The sequence below is a fragment of the Pan paniscus genome, chromosome 10 (assembly GCF_029289425.2).
Source record: "Pan paniscus chromosome 10, NHGRI_mPanPan1-v2.0_pri, whole genome shotgun sequence".
NCBI lineage: Eukaryota > Metazoa > Chordata > Mammalia > Primates > Hominidae > Pan > Pan paniscus.
The window spans coordinates 129,196,731-129,219,298 of record NC_073259.2 but is presented as its reverse complement, the minus strand read 5'-3'; the positions used below and the strand labels follow the sequence as shown (position 1 = coordinate 129,219,298).

Here is a 22,568-nt window from a genome sequence, read left to right as displayed (position 1 = left end):
GGGAATAATCTGAAAATCATTAAATGGTACCCTTTAAATGGGTCAATTGTATGGTGTATAAATTATATCTCAGTAAGTTTCTTTTAGAAGAAACAAAAACCAAAAAGCAGGGCCTTCCTGACGTTGGTGAGGACCTAAAGTTATAATACATTTTCAAGCCTGGTCCTATTCCTCCCAAGCATGGTGACTCAGATGCCAGCATGATCACCAGGTGTGCCCTGAGATCCTCGCCTCCTCCCTGAGGATCCAGGGTGTTGCCCTGCGCTTTCCTACCTTCCCCAGGCACGCCCTGCCCTGCACGCCCTGGCGGGCCTGAAGTAGAGCAGAAAGGAATCCCGCTTGTCCTGTGGCTTCTCTCTGCTGCAGCCTGGCACCGTTTCCTCTTGCCTGCTGCTGCTTCCTCCCTCCCGCCCAGCTGGCTGTGAGAGCACGTCTCAGATTCGAAAACCATGTGAGATTCAGAATGTGCACCTGAAGCTGCCCGCTGGGGCTTTCTGTGCTGTCGGCCACTGCAGAGATCTGGGTCCTCCCCAGATCCCACTTACCAAACGTAGGAAAAGATGATCACGTGGAAGAACCACTTAATGGTGCCATAATTCATGCTCTGGATCCGAGTGACTTTGTTCGTCTCATACTGGAAAACATCACTGCAGCTGCAGCAGGCCGGCATGGTGACAGCCTCCCTCCCTGCGCGGAGCTGGACCAGAGCTCTACTCTTCCTGACAGGGCCACAGCAAGCCCCCTCCCAGTAACTGCAAAATGAAACGTACTGGTTTTTAGCAGGAGTCTTTAACTTCAAGCTCCTCCAATGACTGCAGAGTTGGGGCGGGCCCTGGCAGTGGCCCCACATGTGGCTGTGATAAACAAGAAGCGCCAAGTCCTACGGGCCTGGCTGGCAGATGACCTCACCCCAGCTGGCCTCCCCCAGATGCCTACACAAAGATGGTGTTCAGAGGATGGGCATTTTTAGAATTCTCCCTTTTCCCCCCTTTCCTTTCACTTTTTTGGTCTCATGTCTGTTGGGAGAAAGGGGCAGCCTTGCAAATGTCACAAGACTGGGAGCTTCCATTATGCCTCAGAAAAGGACTGAGATCTTTCCATTGCCTGAAGCCCCACTCAGATTGATTCATTCATTTCTACAACCCTTTATTCAGCCCCTGATGTATAGGAGCTCTGGGTAAATGAAGATCTCCCCCTCTTCTTCCACCGCCCCTTATAATACTCTGGTCTGCAGTTGGTGGGGGAAATCAGATTTGCAGGGGTAGGGGTGGTGGGGGTGGAGGGGCTTTATTTTTCTGCCAGATCTTTCATGCTTGACCCTCTGAGTTACTCTCCACCCTCCTCTGCACCCCGGCAGGTCGATCTATGACCTAGACCAATCAGCCAAAGATCACCAGGGACACAGTGGCAGTCCAACAAAGTTAGGTTTATTGACCTATTCAGTGAAGGACACCACCCACCAGAAGAGCTACTGCACATCACCAAACAAAGGAAGACAGCAATTTATTATAGGATTCCGAGGAAAGTGGAGTTGAGATAAAATCTAAATGAAGTCATGTTTTGATGGACTCAAAGCAAAACAGGTTTGTACAAAGCAGTCAACTTCAGTCTGGATTGCAAAGAGGACCCAGGGCCCTGTTTCTTAGGAAGCAACATAGCTAAGATAAATGTCAAATGTGTCCAGAAAATCTTTATCTGAAGCTCTGCTCCTGAGTTGTAAATTGAGGCTGCTTCTCTGTGTCAAGATGACTTAAATCTTCCAGGCAAAATTGGAATATTTCAGTCTTAGTCATGTAATTTCAAACAGCAAAGTTTCTGAAGGTCTCTGATTTTAAAGGACAATGTTTCAGCAGTCGCTCAAAGATGCAGGGTTGTATTATCACTTTACAGCTACAGAGAATTATTGTTCCCTGTTATCTTTACAGCTGGCTTGATCCATTTCTATTATTCCAGCCTGCTAAGTGGCCGGGTAGATTTTCAGTTTTTCAGTCTAAACTAATTGTACTTTCCCACACATACAAACTGCATCAGGGTTCCCCTCACCTTCTGGCTTCCAGTTCAGGAGACTGGAGAGCAGTGAGGATGGACGTGACTCCCTGGCCCTGCCCTTCTCAGTTGCATATAGGCAGGGCTTCTGGGCACCACTCCCTCCTTTAGTCCTGGGAGTGGTAAGGGCTCCCCACTCTTACCAGCCCCAGGAAGCTCACTATCTCCTATTGCTTTTTCTTAACTCTGTCCACACCTTTGTAAATGGTTCCATCATTAGTTACCCCACTTGAGTATGCCATTGCTTTCCTGCCGGGAATCTGAGTGATACGGTCATCTTCATCTGTAAAAAGAGGAGATTCACAGGTAAAGCCTGATGCTTAGAACATAGGCTCTAGGGGACTAATGGCCTGGCTTCTGATCCTGGCTTCAATCTTACCAGCTCTGTGACCTTGGACAGCTCTGTTTATGCTATTCATTCACTCATTCCCAAGAGCACCAGGAATAGTAGATATGGCAGTGAACAGGCAGACAAGTCAAATGTCCATCAACTGATGGATGGATACACAAAAGGACAAAAGTCCATACAAGGGAATATTATTCATCCATAAAAAGGAATGAAACACTGACCCATGCTCCAACATGGATGAACCTTGAAAACACTACGCTTAAGTGAAAGAGGCCAGACACAAAAGGATACATCTTTTACGACTCCATTTATAGGAAATGTCCAGAATAGGCAAATCACTTCAGTGTTGCTCTTGCTACCACTCAAAGACATCTATTTTCTTGTCCTTCTTTCTTTCCTTCTTTCTTTCTCTCTCTTTCTTTCTTTCTTTCTTTCTTTGTCTTTTCTTTCTTTCTTTTTTTTTTTTGTTTTTTTGAGATGGAGTCTCCCCCTGTTGCCCAGGCTGTAGTGCAGTGGCAAGATTTTGGGTCACTGCAACCCCTGCCTCCTGGGTTCAAGCGATTCTTGTGCCTCAGCCTCATGAGTATCTGCAATTACAGCCATGCGCCACCATGCTCAGCTGATTTTTGTGGTTTTAGTAGAGATGGGGTTTCACCATGTTGGCTAGGTTGGTCTCGAACTCCTGGTCACAAGCGATCTGCCCGCCTTAGCCTACCAAAGTGTTGGGATTACAGGCATGAGCCACTACGCCCGGCCTGTTTGTTGTCTTTCTGCTGCACTCTTGCACTGGTCCCTCATGCTCTCCCCTCTCCACTCCTTCAGCCCTTGTCCGCTATTTCATCACTTCTACCTCCTCCACTCCATGGATTCTATTCTCAATGAGGTTACCAAAGACTTCTCAGTTGCCAGACTGGGTGGATATATTTTATTCCTTATGTTACTTGATCTCTTGGATGCATTCAACATCACTGGCTACTTTCTGCATCTTGGACCAGTATTTTCCCTTGGTTTCCGTGAATTTCCTGGGTCCCATGTTCTCCTGGTTTCTCATTTGTACTTCTATGACTCTTTATCTTATCTTTATTTTTAAAAAATTAATTTAATTAATTTACTTTAGAGACTGGGTCTTGCTCTGTCGTCCAGGCTGGAGTGCAGTGGCGCAATCATAGCTCACTGCAGCTTCAAACTTCTGGGTTCCAGTGATCCCCTTACCACAGCCTCCTGAGTAGCTGGGACCACAGGCACATGCCACCAAGCCTCGTTAATTTTTTTTTTTAATTTTGTACAGATAGGGTCTTGCTATGCTGCCCAGGCTGGTCTCGAACTCCTGGCTTCAAGTGATCCTCCTGCATCAGCCTTCCAAAGTGCTGGGGTTACAGGCATAAACCATTGCATCCAATCTTTGTCTTATCTTTCTCTGGCTCTCTTCTCCCTGTAAATATCAGTTCCAGCAAATTGTCTCTCAGCACTTCTTATGATTCTATCAGGATAGGACAGGTTATGCTGCAATAACAAAGCACTCTCAGTGTCTCATGGCTTATAGCGGTGATGAATTAATTCTCACTCACACTATATGTCCATCATGGGTCTCCCAGATGGCTCAGCTCTCTGTAATCACTCAGAGATCGAGGCTAACGGAACAGCCATTGTCTTGAACTCTTTAATGAGAACTCTGGAGAGTCTCACAGTAGCAATGAAATGTTCTGACCTCGTGATTGAAGGAATATAAAGTTACCAAAAAAAAAAAAAAATTGGGGATTGAATGGTGGATTTCTTAGTCTTGTGAGTGTGTGGGTGTGTTTACAATTTACAGAAAATCAAGTGACATTCTTCAGCAGAAAAGGGAGTTTTTTTTTTTTGAGGAAACACTTATCTCACAGACTGCAAGTGTAGGAAATGTGTCCAACCTCATGAGAACCTATTAATAGAATCAGAAACCAAACTGTCCTGTGCCGAGGTTGCTCTTTCAGTTTGTCTGAAGCCCGCCTCTGTTTGTCTCTGTGTGCCCATTGCGAGTCTCTCTAAACACTGGCTTCCTCTGTTTCTCCCAGGGCACGTGGTTCAGCAATGCTCTCCAAGTTAGGTTCCACAGTTCAAATGCAAGCCCAGATCCCCTGCCCAGTTCCAGAACTCAAGGGGAATGAATCTGATTGGCCTAATTCTTTATCCCTGGTCCAATCAGCTATGGCTGTGGGTGGGGCCATAATCACACAGGGCGTCAAGGGCCAACCTCCGTTGGGGGAGAAGGGAGGGAGGAAAGAAAGGAAGATGGGGGGAGAGAGAGAGAGAGAGGAGGGGGGTGGGAAGAGAGAGGGAGAGAGAGAGGGGGAGAGAGAGAGAGAGAGAGAGAGAGAGAGAATGAGAATGTGACTCTCAGAGAATAGAGGCTCCAAGGCTGAGGGACTGCTGGTTAAATACCCGTTCCTCCCCCAGGTGGGACAACTCTGAGACAAGTCTAGGCAGTCTCCAGAGGGCCTGAGGGGGTCTGAGCCCAGATGCCCACAGCCGTGACCTGCTCTTTAATTAATTAATTAGTTTTATTTATTTCCAGTGTGTTGCTCTGTCGCCCAGGCTGGAGTGCAGTGGCATGATCTCGGCTCACTGTAACCTCCGCCTCCCGGGTTCAAGCGATTCTCCTGCCTCAGCCTCCCTAGTAGCTAAGACTACAGGCGCGTGCCACCACTCCCGGCTAATTTTTGTATTTTTAGTAGAGTTGGAGTTTCACTATGTTGCCCTGGCTGGTCTAGAACTGCCGACCTCAGGTGATCCGCCCGCCTCAGCCTCCCAAAGGGCTGGGATTAGAGGTGTGAGCCACTGCGTCCGGCCTCCTGACCTACTCTTTAATGCTTCCTGTGTTGACTGCCTTCCCTTCCCTGTCTCACTTCCCCACTCCTCTTCCTGGGTCACCTCCCAAACAAACTACTTGGACCTGAATCTCGTCCAGCCTTATGTTCTGGTGTTAAAGAGTCTGTCTGGAATTTACCCTGAGAACAATAGGTGGGTTTATAAACGGGTGTGCATGGTCTCATTTGCAGCTCAGTCAGAGCACTCTAGCTGCACCATGGAAAATGAGCGGAAGGGGCAAGAGTGGAGCCAGGGGTCTGCCCAGGGAGAGGGTAGAGTGACATGGGGGGGGACTGAAGACAGATCCCTGAAGGACACCAACACCAAGGAGACTAAGCTGAGGCAGAGTAGGGAGGAGAGGAAAGCCGGGAGACAGTGAGTCCCCAGAGGCCATGGGATGAACACTTCACAAATAAACCGGTGGCCACGGAGATATTAAGAGCGATGGTAAATCTGTGTAATTAAAGCAGCTCTAGTAAGGGAACTGACAGATACATTATTGGAACAGAGTGGAGTCACGTATTAAACACAAAGATAGGTGCAGGCCGGGTGCGGTGGCTCATACCTGTAGTCTCAGCATTTTGAGAGGCCAAAGCAGGAGGATTGCTTGAGCCCAGAAGTTTGGGACCAGCCTGGGCAACATGGCAAAACCCTGTCTCTACAAAAAATAAAAAAATTAGCCAGTTGTGGGAGTGCACACCTGTAGTTCCAGCTTCTCGAAAGGCTGAAATGGGAGGATCCCTTGACCCTGGAAGGTCAAGGCTGCAGTGAGCCAAGATTATGTCACTGTACTCCAGCCTGGGCCACAGAGTGAGACTCTGTCTGCAATAATGGAAAAAAAAAAAAAAAAAAAAAAAAAAAAAAAAAAAAGAGTAGGAACTTAGTGTGCAATAAAAGCATTTAAATCAGGGGAGAAAGAAATTTCTCCAAATAGGATCTTTAAACAATTGGCTGCTCATTCAGGGTAGGTCAGAGGAGACAGGAAAATGTACTCAAACTTTACAGATTTGCAAAGGTGTGTAACTATTTAAAATGTGATAGAACTGCCATGGGTAAACTGAGTCCTTTCCCTACTTTGTGTCAGTTGCAAAAGAAGAACACACAGATTGGGGGGTTGTGGGGAGGAAGGCAAGCAGGATTTATTCTTTGGCCAGAGAAGGAGAAGGAATGACCTCTTGCTCCAGAGACACCTCCTCCTCCCCAAGTTGTGGGTAGCTGGGGAATTTTAAGGAGTTAGATATGGGGCGGGGAGGTTTGTATGTTTGTGCAGGGAGGAACTTTAGATGTGCAGGTGCAAATCATAAACATGTCTCTTCACAGGATGCATGTTTAGAAAATGGCAATTTTCTACAAAGATTAGCCAGGTGTGGCGGCGCACACCTGTAATCCCAGCTACTCGGGAGGCTGAGACAGGAGAATGACTTGAACCCAGGAGGTGGAGGTTGCAGTGAGTCAAGATTGCACCACTGCACTCCAGCCTGGGCGACAGAGCAAGACTCTTTCTCAAAAAAAGAAAAACGAAAAAAAGAAAAAAGAAAATAGCAATTTTCTTCTCTGGGTGGGAATTTTAGTATTATAATGATATATTAATGGTCTAAAGATAACAAGGAGTCCCTGATTCTGCGTTGCTCTGGTTTCCATCAGGCTTTACCTTCCTCTGATAATTGGCAAAAGGTTCTGAAGCTCCCAGGCCATCTGGAGTCCTTGTAAACTAGCATACCTACAGGTAAAGAGACTGAAAGAAACTGTTTAAGAAACGAAATGGAGCTTTTGCAGCTATCTACTGCTTAAGAAAATAATGAGTGTTCAGCTGGTTTGCTCTCTCAGCTATTTCTCCAGGACTGCCCCAGCAGCAGAGTCTCCAAAAGTGAGCAAAATCAGCTACACAAAATGGGACATGCAAGTTACCCATCTGTTTGTGTTGTACACATTTTGCATGAAAGGTAGAAAATGCAAACAAAGATAACTGGACACTCCTTGAAGTTACTCAACTGATGACGACACCTCATTCTCTTCTCTACGTGGCTGGTGTTCCATTTTTCCTCCCACAGATGCTGTGAGCATGTCAGTACCAGTGGGGCTTTGCAGCCATGATACAAGGCTTTTCTTCTCTGTCATGTGTACAGAGCCATGTACCACCATGGAACCAATGTTCCAGCCGTGGTTCACTGTGTGGTTTCCTTCTTCATAACTGCCACGACTAAAACAACATGTCAAAGCAATATTTTTTTCCTCTTTATTTCTCCGGGGCAATTTCTCAGTGAATGTGCCTTTTTTATTTCTTTTTCCTTTTTTTTTGAGACGGAATCTCACTCTGTCGCCCGGACTGGAGTGTAATGGTGTGATCTCTCCTCACTGCAACCTCCGCCTCCCGGGTTCAAGCGATTCTCCTGCCTCAGCCTCCCGAGTAGCTGGGACTACAGGTGTGCACCACCAAACCCAGCTAATTTTTTTTGTATTTTTAGTAGGGATGAGGTTTCACCATGTTGGCCAGGCTGATCTTGAACTCCTGACTTCGTGATTTGCCCGCCTCGGCCTCCCAAAGTGCTGGGATTACAGACGTGAGCCTCTGCACCGTGCCGAATGTACTTTTTTTTTTTTTAACTCTCTCTTACTTCCTTCTCATCACCTAATTCAGAATTCCTGTAATAGTTGGTCGAGAGTCTATTGCCTAGTGATGTCAGAGGGTTCGCAGAAACCCCAGTGCCTTGGTATCCACAAATGCTTTTCTTTTAGTTATGCTGAACTGGTGCTGCCTAATAGGGCAGCCACTCACACATACTTCAATTTAAATTAATTAAAATGACGTAAAATTTAAAATTCTTGTTTTCAGCTGTACAAGCCATATTTTGATAGCCACCTGTAGCTAATGGCTACCATATTGAACAGCAAAGATATACAGAACTTGCCCAGCAGTATAGAAAGCTCAACTGGACAGTGCTACAACAGTTGCAGGTAAGCAAGGAAGGTAAGGATAGTCCCAATCAGATAGATGGCATCTATTTTGTGTGAAGCCTTGTGTGGTGGCTCACACCTGTAGTCCCAGCTACTTGGGAAGCTGAGGTGGGAGGATCACTTGAGGTCAGGAGTTTGAGACCAGCCTGGGCAACATAATGAAACGAAAATAAAAAAATTTTTTTTTCTGTGTGAAATAGGAGGCACAGTAGTCCCAGCTACTTGGGAGGCTAAGGAGGGAGGATCACCTGAGCCCAGGAGGTCAAGGCTGCAGTGAGCCATGATTGCACCACTGCACCTCAGTCTGGGCAACAGAGCAAGACTCTGAAAAAAAAAAAGAAAGAAATAGAGAAAGAGAGAAAGGAAAGAAAGAGAGAGAAAAAGAAATAGGAAGCAGAGTTGCTTAAGAGTGAGAGGGAAGGCAGGTGGGTGGGATGGTGGGATGAGTATAGAGAAGATTCGAAGGAAGGAAGGAGGGAGGGAGGGAGGGAGGAAGGAAAGAAAGAGAGAGAGAAAGGAGAAAGAAAGAAAGAAAAAGAAAGAAAAGAAAGAAAGAAAGAAAGAGAAAGAGAGAAGGAGGGAGGGAGGAAGGAAGCAAGGAAGGAAGGGGAGGCAGAGGTGCCTGAGAGTGAGAGGGAACGCAGGCAGGTGGGAGGTGGGATGAGTGTAGAGAAGATTCAAAATAGTTGCTATGGTGAATGGGAGGAGAGAGCCAACAGGGAAAACAGGAATTCCAGAGTAGTGGTAAGAATTAGAGACCATGGATTTGTTATTGCCAACAGTCTAGGTGACTGAGATTATGGTAGAGGCCTGGGCCTTCCCACCAACAGGAACCGCCTCCCACCTCCACACTCAGTAACCACCAGGACTTGCCAACTGGTTCACATAGTTTTAAGATGTGTCATCATTGGTATCTACTATGTTTGTTATGGTGTCGACATGTGTTACTGGGACAGTAACTAGTCAGGTCCAAGATACAGGAGCAAAAGGCTGATTCAGTTGCTCTGCCCATAGGTCACCCTCCCCTGGGGCTTGCACCACTGCCAGGCCACAACACGGGGCAGGAAGCTTCTCTTTGTCCCCTAACTCAACTCAGCCACTGGGAATGACTTCGTTCATTCAACTTAATCTGAGTATAACTACCCTACCTCCTTATGAATGCTGGATTTCTTTTAATCTCAAGATCCCCCCTCTGTTCCCCTCTACCCAAGCCAAATACCCATGCTATCCTTGGGAACTTTAAAAAATATCTATTTCCTAGTCAAGACAGCTGGCCACTTCACATAACAACGCAGGTCTTCTGCAACCCTAAACAAAGGCTGGAGATGGATGGGGAAACGCTCTCCTAATGGTGGATGGGTAGAGAGACGTCTGAGGTTTCTGGAGGACTGAGGACCTATTGTTTTCTCCACCAGTCTAAGCAGAACAGGTATAAAAACAGAATGGAAGGAAATTTACATTGATCCAGGACTGGGCTTTTGCTGCAAGTTGCAAATTAAGTTATTTAGGGTGCTTTTGTCTGAAAGTAGCAGAATGCCTGACTCAAGCTGGCTTAAATATGAAATAAATTATTATTTCATGTATTAGGATATCCTGGGGGAAGATACTTCAGATGGGGTTGATTTAGTGGTTTGACAACATCATCAAAGATCTGGGTTCTTCCTGTCTCTATGCACTGCCACCCTTGTTGCTGGGTTCATCCTCAGAAGGAAAGATCATCAGTTCTTTTGTCTCTTTCATGGGAAAATCTTTCCCAGAGTCCTCTTTACCCCACATCACTCTACCCTCTAGAACTAGAAGTGAGTCACATGACTGTTTCTCTCCTGATAAGAGACAGGGAATGACCATGACCAACTTGGACCAACCGTCTGGGTTGGAATGGATGTTGGGGAGTCGTTCACAACATCCATGACTGGGTATAGCAAAGATCATGGAATCTAGGCTGGATGGGAAAGGAATTGGAGGAAGGAGGGTCCTGAGAGGGAGAAAGTGGAAGGGCCAAGGGATTCTGGAGTTCAAAGAACTGCTAAGCTGGAATGATCAAAAGAACAGAAGGTACAAGTCTGTGATCAGAGAAATGTGAGACTTTAGAGGAAGATTCGTTCCAGGAGAAACTGAGGGCCAGTACATGGTCCAGGGAGATGGTGGCTAAAGTAGAGTGGAGGTGAAGGTCATTGGAATAAGAAGAGACAGGAGCTGAGGGGCCAGGAGTTCGGCCAGGTCCTGGGTCATTAAAGTCACCAATTTGGCGGTAGGAACTGGGGCGAGAAGGATAAGCCAGTTGCCAAAGCCCTCTGAGGATAACAAAGGTTGATTGATCGATTGATGAGTAGGCATCATCAATGAGAAGGCACAGAAGGTGGTAGAGCCAGATGTCAGGAGCCTCAGTGCTTACTCAAGATGGAGGACCATGGATCTGGAAATAGAGGTGTGGAGCATAGAGGACACCATGGGGGTGGGAGACGGACCACCATCCCCTGGGAAGGGCTTTGAGGACTGTCAGGGAAGAGCCAGGTCTTACTCAGGGCAGGAAGTAGAGCGAACTTTGTATGCAGAGGTCAGGACCTTAAAAATAAAGAGCACACTCCACTCTTCTCTTTCTCCATCTCGCAGGCTGGAATGAGAATCTGTAGGTGAGCCACCATTTACCCAGAGTGTGGGTCATATCCCTACCTGGTAATTGGTAATAGAAGCGTGCTTGAAACAGTCCTTCCCACGTGTCCGTTAATCCTTAGGGCTCGTCCGTATCAGGTGTGTAGCAGACACTCCTAGTTGCCCATTCAAAATCCATTTTAGGTAGGGCACAGTGGCTAATGCCTGTAATCCCAGCACTTTGGGAGGCTGAGGCAGGAGGATCCCTTGGGCCCAGGAGTTCGAGACCAGCCTGGGCCACATAGTGAGACCCCTTTTCTCTACAAAAAAATAGAAAAAATAACCAGGTGTGTTGGGCATGCGCCTACAGTCCCAGCTACTCTGGAAGCTGGGTGGCAGTTGTGGGGGATCATTTGAGCCCAGGAGGTCGAGGTGAGCTGTGATCACGCCACTGCACTCCAGCCTTGAGTGCTGAGTGAGACTCTGTCTCAATAAATAAATAAATAAATAAAGCATTCTATTTTCCTTATTAACAGAATCCCCAATTTTGTTCAGGTTTGAAACCCTTGAGAAAGACAGCTGCATCCCCAATTCAGGAGTATCACGTTAGTCTCATTCTGCTTGTGGTTGACTCGTGTAGGAATGGATATGAAAATGAGTATATGGCTATGAAACGTGAGAGGAAGCTTGTTGGGGGGCTTCTAAAGAAAGATGTAGGGGCTGGGCACAGTGGCTCACACCTGTAATCTCAGCACTTTGGGAGGCTGAGACGGGAGGATTGCTTCAGATCAGGAGTTCAAGACCAGCCTGGGCAACATAGTGAAGCCCGTCTACAAAAATGTTAAAAATTATTCAGACGTGGGTGGTGCACACGTACAGTCCCAGCTACTTGGGAGGCTGAGGTGGGAGGGTCACTTGAGCACAGGAGTCAAGGTTGCACATCGCTGCACTCCAGCCTGGGTGACAGAGTGAGATCCCATCAAGGAAGGAAGGAGGGAGGGCAGGAGGGAGGGACAGAGGAAACCAAGGAAAGTAGGAAAGAAGCCAGGAAGGAAGGAGGGAAGGAAAGAAGGAAGGAGTCATTCCTAAGAAAGAGACACAAGAAGAGATGGCCTTTCTGAAATGACACATTCTGGGTGGTAGAGCAGAATGATGGAAAGAACTTGGTTTGAACCGCTGAGTTAACTAACCCAGGAGCCACCCTACCTTGAGACTTCTCTCTCTCTCTCTCTGAAATATTGTTTAAGTCGTTTTAACTGGGCTTTCATTTACTCTTAGCCAAAGAATTCTGTGATGATCAGAAGACTGACCACAGCATCCCTGCAGTACAGAACCAGACAAACATCCAGGCAAACATCCGCCTGCTGGAGGCAGCCTGCCTGGGTGCTGGGATCAGTCTCAAATCTAGCACACAATGGGCCACCCACGCTGGCATCTTTCCTGTGATGTCCTTGCCCTGGCATCTCCTGGTCATTGATAGGTCCTGGAATAAGGTACTGGAATGTGGCTCAGGTGTCTACTACCTTATAGAACCAAAGCCTCAATTCCCTTCCATTTTCTCATTCCCCTTGAGAGTTCTGGCAGCTTCTCCTTTAGTCCAACTAACACAGAAGAGATGCTCTCATTCAAATAATGGATGGGTTGACTGCCTCTAACTAGTCCGCCCTTCCTTCCTTCCTTCCTTCCATCTCTCGCTCTCTTTCTTTTTGGAGACAAGATCTTGCTTTGTCATCCAGGTTAGAGTGCAGTGGCACCATCATAGCTCACTGCAGCCTCGACCTCCAGGGCTCAAGCAATCCTCCCACCTCAGCCTCCCAGTAGCTGGAACTACAGGCATGCATCACCACACTGGGCTAATTTTTGTGTTTTTTGGAGAGATGGGGTTTCGTCATGTTGCTGGGCTCAAGAAATCTGCCGCCTCGACCTCCCAAAGTGCTGGGATTATAGACAGGAGCCACTGCGCCTGGCCCAGAATTTCATTTCTTTTAAAGCCTGAATAATAAGTCTGTTGTACAGATATTCCACATTTTGTTTGTCTATTAATCCGTTGATGAACATTTAGTTTCTTTCCACTTTTTGGCTACTGTGGATAATGCTGGTATAAACATGGTTCTACAAATTCCTGTTCATGTTCCTGCCTTCAATTCTTTGGGGAGATATAGCCAGTAGTAGAATTGCTGGGTCATGTGGTAATTCTGTATTTAAGTTTTTGAGGAAACACGTTTTGTTTTTTCTTTTTTATTCTTTTAACACAAAGAACATTTCTTCTGTGTTTTTATGTAATCTACCAGGATAGCCACGCGTGCCTGATAGCATCTCCTTTTAAACCCAAAAGCTGAATACATCACCCTTGGAAGGGGAAATATCTTCCTTGTATCAGTGAGTCACTGCCTCTCTCGCTAAAGCAGAAATAAAAATTATTAATTTAATTCCAGCTGGGCACATTGGCTCATGCCTGTAATCCCAGCATTTTGGGAGGCCAAGGCAGGCAGATCATCTGAGGTCAGGGGTTCGAGACCACCTTGGCCAACATGGTGAAATCCCGTCTCTACTAAAAATACAAAAATTAACTGGGCATGGTGGTAGGCACCTGTAGTCCCGGCTACTCAGGAGGCTGAGGCAGAGGAATCACTTGAACCTGGGAGGTGGAGGTTGCAGTGAGCCGAGATCACACCACTGCATTCCAGCCTAGGCAATGAGTGAGACTCCATCTCAAAAAAAATAAAAATAAAAATGTAATTCCAATAGTGCATTTTGCTACAGAGGATAGAGAGGGGAAGCAGAATAAAGTTATGCTGAATAGTTGGACATTTAGGACATGAGACAAAAAACAGAAGCAGACAGACTGAGAGAAGGAAGAGAGGAGCTGAGTTATGGGGCTGTGGCGTGAAGATCACCAGCCCCAAGACTCCCTCGAGTGATCCTCAATAGAGAGTTCCTCCCTAGTCCTGGACTCCAGGAGGCCTGACTCATTTACAACATGTCTTCTTGTTTTCTATGAGATCTCGTCTTCCATATTTCTCTCTGAGCATCCGCATAAGAAGCCCTAAGTGTGTAACTGTTCAAACAAATGCAGCTAAAACACAGTCTCATTCCCTTGGTCCCCACCAAACTGACAGCACCTACATGTCAATGACATTGACTCACTTGGGCCCATTTTGTTGAGCCAGTGACATGGCACTCATCAGAGTAGTCGTCTCAATCCAGCTAAAGAGCTCCAAGCCAAATGGAGAAGCCAGTGGAATGGGTAGGAACTGGGATTGTCACCATGCTGGGGAATGGAGATGGTGACATGGGATAAAGCAGGTACAGCAAGCAGGACGTGAGGGCCAGAGCCGAGGGGTCTGCAGGTCAGGAGGATGAGCTCAGGATCGCTGGTGGCCCCAGGAAGGTGTAGGGAGGGCACCTTGGCTCTGCCCACCTGCAGGAAGAGAAGAGGGGATGGCGATAGAGTCCATGATTGAAGATCTCTGTACTTCTCCCTGCCCATGGCATAGCTCTTACCCAAACTCCCTCTTTTCACTGGCCTTTTTATCCAGTCAAACCAAATTTCCCTTGGCTTTTGCTCTCTCTCTCTTTCTCTTGCTTTTTTTCATACCCACCCCCATTTCTCTTATGCCTAGAACAGTCTCCCACTTAGCATCTGCCTGCCCAGTTCTTTGCCTTCCTTTACAACTCCACCTACCACTTAATTTCTCTAAGTGGCTAATTAACTGAAAGTTGAATAATTATACCTCTTTCCCCAAAACACATCTCTGAAATCCCACATATCCCTGGGGTTGCGATCCATGAAGAAAGGTCTCTGACTACCTAATTTTCATTAAGGGAATTCAATGAGATGACTAATTACAAGCACCATGCCTGATATCTAATACTGTTCAGTGAACTGCAGCTATTAATTAATAATGATATGTTATTAATAATAATAAAATAATAATATGATATAAGCTCTTAGAAGACAAGGACAGTGGCTGCTCTATGCCAAGTTTCAATAATCCAATATTCAATTTTTTTTTTTTTTGAGACAGAATCTCGCTCTGTCGCTCAGGCTGGAGTGCAATGGCACGATTTCGGCTCACTGCAACCTCCATCTCCTGGGTTCAAGCAATTCTCTGCCTCAGCCTCCCGAGTAGCTGGGATTACAGGTGCCTGCCACCACGCCCAGCTAATTTTTGTATTTTTAGTAGAGACAGGGTTTCACCATCTTGTTCAGGCTGGTCTTGAACTCCTGACCTCGTGATCCACCCACCTCAGCCTCCCAAAGTGCTTGGTTTCTAGGCGTGAACCACCATGTCTGGCCTCAGATATTTAATTGTAGCAGAGATTGATAGATTTTTGTGCCATGCCCAGCTTCCCCCTCTAGCTCAATTTGAGATCACAGACCTTCATATCCATAGCTGTGGCTTATTGGACCAGGGTGAACATCTGCCCAGGAGAGCAAGACTATTGGCTGGTCAGTGGCCAATTGGGACTGCTCTATTGAGAATATGAGCCATGTGTAGCGGCTCATGCCTGTATCCCAGCAATTTGGGAGGCCAAGGCAGGAGGATCACCTGAGGCCAGGAGTTCAAGACCAGCCTGGGCAACATAGTGAGACCCTGTCTCTATAAAAAAAAATTTTTTTTAATTAGGCATGGTGGTGTGTGCTTGTAGCCTAGCTACTTGGGAGCCTGAGGTGGGAGGATTGCTTTAGCCAAGAGTTTATTTGTAGAGATGAGGTTTCACTATGTTGCCCAGGCTGGTCTCAAACTCCTGGGCTCAAGCAATCCTCCCATCTCGGCCTTCCAGAGTGGTAAGATTACAAGCGTGAGCCACCAGACCCAACCCCAGCTCTGCCATCTCTATGGTGTTACCTTCATCAGCATGATCCAAAATGGTTCCCACCAGAACTGAATTCTAAAAAGGCTGGAAGCACTTTAGGAGGCTGAGGCAGGTGGATCACCTGAGGTCAGGAGTTCGAGACCAGCCTGGCCAACATGGTGAAACCTCATCTTTACTAAAAATACAAAAAATTAGCGGGGCGTGGTGGCACGTGCCTATAATCCCAGCTACTTGGGAAGCTGAAGCAGGAGAATTGCTTGAACCCAGGAGGCGGAGGTTGCAATGAGCCGAGATTGCATTACTGCACTCCAGCCTGGGTGACAGAGCGAGACTCCGTTTCAAAAAAAAAAAAAAAATTAAAAGCCTGGAAGAAAGAAGAAAGGAGAAAGAGAGGGCATGTTCTTCCCTTGAAGGATGTGATCTGTCACTGCCACTTGCAGGTCATTGGCCAGAGTGTAGTCACATGGTCACAACTACCTGCAGTAGAAGGTAGGAAATGCCGTCTTCATTCTGCTGACCATGTTCTCTAGCGAAAATCAGGGATCCAGACATTGAAGACAACCAAGAATTCCTGCCACCAGTACCCATGAAACAGTCCTCTGAGCTGGGGCTGAATGAGTCCTACACATGGAAGAAAATCTTTGGGTTTCCAGGGGATCTGGGCAGCTCTGAGGCATATAACATAGCTAAACCAGGAAAAAGCTCCCAAAAGAGAATTTATTTGTCCAGGAATGTACAGGCAAAAAATCAGCATTCTGTGTTTTTCCATGGGGTGGAGGCCCGACCAACCTCATGTGGTTTGTTCCGTCCAGCTTGGCACTGACAGAGGCTGGTGGGGGCTGGGGGAGGGTCTGAAAATCCAGGGTCTCAGGTATGAACTATTGCTCTGATCAACTGCTAGGCTGCGTCCTGTGGGAATGTGCTGGGTTTCTACATGACCCAGAGGTCACTGATTTCACAAGATCTGCAAACAATCCAATATTCAAATATTTAATTATAGCAGAGATTGATAGATTTTTCTGCCATGCCCAATATCCCCCTCTAGCTCAATCTGAAATCAACAGACCTTCATATCCACAGCTGTGGCTTATTGGACCATTCCCTGATCCACCAGCCGAACGAGAGTCATGCTGTCCTCTGAGGCTCCACTATACCTGGAATAGACATCTCTTGGTTGGACCATGCTTCCTGTGTTCTCAGTTGATATGGCTCAGATTGAGCTGTCCCCTTCCGCAAGTCCCAGGGGCAGGTCCAGGACCCAGTCCTAGACAATCAAAGCACAATTTTTCCCTGGCTACTGTGCTTTGTTCAAGAGCAGGCACATGATTCAGGCTGGTCTGAGACAAGTCTTGGAATTTTGGCTAAAATCATTGAAAAAGTGGTGCTCTTTGAGTTGGAGTTGCTAAGCTGGCAGGATATAAGCCTAAAGCTCTTGGTGGCCGTCATGCCAGCAGGGAATTAAGTTGACTCAGAGAAAACCAGAGGCAGAGGATAATGATGGAGGGATTTCTGATGACATCATTTGAACACCCTGATCAAGCCATACCTGAAAGCTCACTAGATTTAGGAGCCAATAACCTCCCTTTATTGCTTAAGCCAATTGGAGCAGGCATACGTATCACTTTTGACCAAGAGTCTTGGCTAATCTAGCATCTTTGTGTCCCTTCATAACGTGGCTTCTCACTTTGTATCTGATGTGGCAATTATTCCTGAGCACAATTAATGCGTCCTCCTTGGCTACGAGAATTTTTTTTTTCTTTTTTTTCTTTTTTTTTTAGATGGAGTCTCTCTCTGTTGTCCAGGCTGGAATGCAGCAGTGCGATCTCAGCTCACTGCAACCTCCACCTGCTGGATGCAAGTGATTCTCCTGCCTCAGCCTCCCGAGTAGCTGGGACTAAAGGTGCATGCCACCACGCCCAGCTAATTTTTATATTTTTAGTAGAGACAGGGTTTCACCATGTTGGCCAGGCAGGTCTCGAACTCCTGACCTCAAGTGATTTGCCCTCCTCAGCCTCCCAAAGTGCTGGGATTACAGGCATGAGCCACCGTGCCCAGCCAGCTATGAGATCTTGAAACCAGAATTCCTCCTAGGTGCCAGACACAACTCAGGTGTTTGGGGAATGTTTGGTGAATGAGTGGCTGGATCGATGAATGGATGGACTGATGGATGGAAATAATTAAGATAATACACGTCCCTCCAGAACATCAAGCTTCCAATTGCAGCCTATGCTTCTCCAGGCCTTTCTCAGAATCCTTGCCCCATTCTTGTGTTCATTCACTGAGGTAATAAATGTTTATTGCTCACTACAATGTGTGAGGCTCTGTGCCAGGGAGTGTGGCACAGTGGATTCCTCAGCCTAGGCACTGTGGACACTTTTGTTTTTTGTTTTTGTTGTTATTGTTTTTGAGACAGGGCTTCACTCTATGGCCCAGCTGGAGTGCGGTGGCACAATCACAGCTCACTGCAGCCTCAACCTCCTGGGCTGAAGCAATCCTCCCGCCTCAGCCTCTCAGTTAGCTGCGACTACAGGTGTATGCCACCATGCCTGGCTAATTTTTTTTGTATTTTTTTGTAGAGATAGGGTCTTCCTATATTGCTTAACCTGGTCTCTTAATCTTAATCTTAATCTGGTGGCACCCGGGCTCTGGAGTCATATGGACCTGGATTTGAACCCCAGCTCTGCCCCTTCATCTTGGTGTGACCCTGGACAACTTGCTTAGCATCTCTGGACCTTGATTTCTTCATCTGTAAAATGAACATTGGTGGCGTTTTGCCCATATAGTTGTTGCGAGAATAACCAAGATAAAATGACCCCTTACTATGTGCTGTTTACAAATGTTAGCTGTAATTATGCTTTTGCTTTCCAATTTAACTAGCCAGGTAGGTAGGTAAGTAGGGGGAGAGAGAGAGGGAGAGAAGGAGGAAACAGCAAAAATAAAAGCATTTTTTTCTCTGATAATTTGAGGAAAATATACTTGTCTAGACCGTGGTTCTCAACTAGGGATGACTGTGTGCCCCAGGGACGTTTGGCAATGCCTGGAGACATCTTAGTTGTCATGACTGAGGGAGTGCTACTGGCATCTGCAGCCAGGGATGCTGCTAATATATAGGACAACCCCTGTGACAAAGAAATATCTGGTTCCAGTGTGCACAGTAGCCAGGCACGGTGGCTCACACCTGTAATCCCAGCACTTTAGGAGGCTGAGACAGGAGGATAGCTTGAGCTCAGGAGTTCAAGACAAGCTTAAGCAATACAGGGAGATCCTATCGCTACAAAAAATACAAAAAAATTAGCCGGGCATGGTGGCGTGTGCCTGTAATCGCAGCTACTTGAGAGGCTGAGGTGGGAGGATTGCTTCAGCCCAGGAGGTTGAGGCTGCAGTGAGCTGTGATTGTGCCACTGTACTCCAGCCTGGGCCATAGAGTGAAACCCTGTCTCAAAAACAGCAACAACAAAAACAAAAAACAAAAGTGTCCCCAGTGCCCAGGCTGAGGAATCCTGATCTATAATACATTGACATCTCTGATATTAAGGGCCACAGTGCAAGGTACAGTGTCTGGCACATAGTCGGTGCTCAATGAATGTTTGACAACCACATGAATGAATGAATCAATCAATCACAGAATGAATGAATCATCGAATGAATGAATGATTATATAGTTCATTTGTCATTTGGCTGAGTGCCTGGGACAGGGCTGCATCCGAGCAGCTGTTCATTAAATAGGTATGGACAGGTTCCTGTAAATGTCCTCTTCTGAAGCAGCTGGGGAGTGAGGTCCTGGCAGGGGAACACCCGGCCTCACAGCTGTGGTTCCAGGTCATGATAAATTGCTGTGGGAAGCCACAGAGCAGACAGCTCATCACACATTGTAATGGATTCATTGTCTTCTCTCGTGGCCCCCTTTATCTCAAACTCTCAGCAGACAAGGGTTAAAAGGGGCTGAGCTGAGTGAGGGCCTGTGGATGCTGCTCTTCAGGAAAAGGAGGGAAAATGAGCCCAGACAGGATCATCGTTAACCGTCTCCAAGGTCAAGAGCTGGGTTAGAACGTTAGAATTAGAGATGGGGGCAGGGATGGCGGCGGGACTCTCTTCATCACCACACCCTATCTAATTCATTTATTCAACAAATATTTATTGAGTACCAGAGACTCTTTGGGCATATGTGAGTTAACAAAACAGATGAAATCCTTACCCTGTTGGAATTTATATTTTAAAGAAGCAGGATGAACAATGGACACATAGGCCGGACATACCATATGTGAGGGGCCCTGTGCATTAGGAGAAAAATCAGGTAGGGAGGGAAGATAAGGCATGTTTGGGGCTGAGTTTTTCCATTGAGGTGAAATTCAAATAACATGAAATTAATCATTTAAAAGTGAACAATTGGCCAGCACGGTGGCTCAGGCCTGTGATCCCAGCACTTTGGGAGGCTGAGGCAGGAGGATTGCTTGATCCCAGGAGTTAGAGACCAACCTAGGCAACACGACAAGACTCCATCTCTGTTTTTTTTTAAGTGAACAATTGAGTGGCATTTAGTTCATTCACAGTGTTATGTAACCACTATTTCTGTCTAGTTCCAGAACATTCTCATCACCCCAAAAGGAAACCCCATACCCATTTGGCCATTCCTCCTCCTCCAGCCCCTGGTAACCGTTGCTTTTCTTTCTCTGTATGGGTTTGTCTGTTTTTGGATATTTCACATAAATGGCATCATACACTATGTGGCCTTTCGTGACAAGAATCTCACCTTGTTTTCAAGGTTCATTCATGTGGTAACATGTGCCTTTCATTCTTTTTTATGGCTGAGTAAAATTGAATTACATGGATAGACCACATTTTGTTAATCCATTCGTCTGTTTAGGGACATCTGGGTTGTCTCCATCTTTGGCTACTGTGAATAGTGCTGCTGTGAACATTTAGGTTACAAGTATCTGTTTGAGGCCAGGCATGGTGGCTCACGCCAGCAGTCCTAGCACTTTGGGAGGCCGAGGCGGGTGGATCACTCGAGATCAGGAGTTCGAGACCAGCCTGGCCAACACGGTGAAACCCCATCTCTACTAAAAATAAAAAATAAAAATAAAAATGGTATCTGCTTGAGTCCCCATTTTCAATTCTTTGGAGTAAAAACCTAAAAGTGGAACTGCTGGGTATATGGTAATTCTATGTTTAACTTTTTTAGGAATAGCCAGTTTCCCACAGCAGCAGCACCATTTTACACTCCTATCAGTAATATACAAAGCTTCCAATTTCTTCATCTCCTCACCAATACTTGTTATTTTCCATTTTTAAAATAACAGTCATCCTAGTGATAGGAAGTCGTGTGTCCTGTGGTTTTGATCTGTGTTTCCCTAATACATATCATTACGTGGTGAGCATCTTTTCATGTGCCCATTGGCCGTGTATATATATCTTCTTAGATAGTCCTTTGCTCACTTTTGACGTTGGTCATTTGTCTTTTTGTTACTGAGTTAAAAGGATGGAGCTAACTTATTTTTATTTATTTATTTTTTTTTGAGACAGAGTCTCATTCTGTCGCCCAGGCTGGAGTGCAGTGGCGCAATCTCAGCTCACTGCAACCTCCGCCTCCCAGGTTCAAGTGATTCTCCTGCCTCAGCCTCTCAAAGTGCTAGGATTACAGGTGTGAGCCATGACGCCCAGCCTGAACTTTTAAATAGGGTGATCAGAAAAGACCTCCCTAAGATGATGACTTTTTTTTTTTTTTTTTTAAGATGGAGTCTCACACTGTTGCCCAGGCTGGAGTGCAGTGGCGTGATCTCGGCTCACTGCAAGCTCCGCCTTCCGGGTTCACGCCATTCTCCTGCCTCAGCTTCCTGAGTAGCTGGGACTACAGGTGCCTGCCACCATGCCCAGCTAATTTTTTGTATTTTTAGTAGAAACTGGGTTTCACCGTGTTAGCCAGGATGGTCTACGATCTCCCGACCTTGTGATCCACCCACCTTGGCCTACCCAAAGTGCTGAGATTACAGGGTGAGCCACCGCGCCCGGCCAGATGATGACTTTTAAGTGAAGACCTTAAGAAGGTGATGGGGGATGCCAAGGTGATATCTGAGAAGAGCATTCCAGGCAGAGAGGATGGCACATGCAAAGGCCCTGAGGTAAGTCACTTTCATTTGTCTGTAACTCGGTTTTCCTGTCTGCAAATGGGGAGGAATAAAACCATGAAGCATCACATCAAATGCTGGCAAATTATCAACACCTGGGTTCCCCACAACTCTTGCTCTTAAGCAAGATACTTAATGTCTCAGAGCTTCCATTTGCTCACCTGTAAAATGGTGATAATAATTGTACCGACCTCACAGTGTTATCAAATTAAAAGAAATATGATTTGCCAGGGCTTGGCACACAGTAGTGTTCAGAAATGCAGGGTTTGAACCCAGACCAGGAGGACTTCCAGTCCTGAGGGGCGATCACAGCTCACTGCAGCCTTGACCTCCCAGGCTCAGGTGATCCTCCCACCTCAGCCTCTCAAGTAGCTGGGACTACAGGCATGTGCCACCATGCCCAGCTAATTTTTGTATGTTTTGTAGAGATGGGTTTCACCATTTTGCCTAGGCTGGTCTCAAACTCTTAGGCTCAAGTAATGTGCCTGCCTTGGCCTCCCAAAGTGCTAGGATTACAGGTGTGAGCCACTGTGCCTGGCTCCCCTCCCTCCCTCCCTCCCTCCCTTCCTTCCTTCCCTTCTTTTTTTTGAGTTAGAGTCTCACTCTGTCCCCCAGGCTGGAGTGCAGTGGCACAATCATGGCTTACTACAGCCTTGAACTCCTGGGTTCAAGCCATCCTCCTGCCTCAGTCTCCCAAGTTGGGATTACGGGCACGAGCCACTGCACCTGGCTCAGTTCCCCTCATTTCTATGGGAGAGTCTGAAGGGTTTCATAGTGTGGGGGCCTGTGGTCCATCCTGACTGCTACCCTGTACACACGCATGTGTCTGCCCAACA

At 46.6% G+C, this 22,568-nt stretch overlaps 1 protein-coding gene across 1 annotated transcript in view; it reads right to left on the bottom strand.

The window, feature by feature from the left end:
• The window catches only part of P2RX7 (purinergic receptor P2X 7), a 54,275-nt gene extending 53,504 nt beyond the window's left edge, over positions 1-771 (bottom strand). The window contains exon 1 of the mRNA XM_003832369.5: positions 546-771. Within this exon, the coding sequence (XP_003832417.1) occupies positions 546-670 (125 nt within the window). The 5' untranslated portion in view covers positions 671-771. The remainder of the gene's footprint in view (positions 1-545) is intronic.
• Between the last annotated feature and the right edge of the window lie 21,797 nt (positions 772-22,568).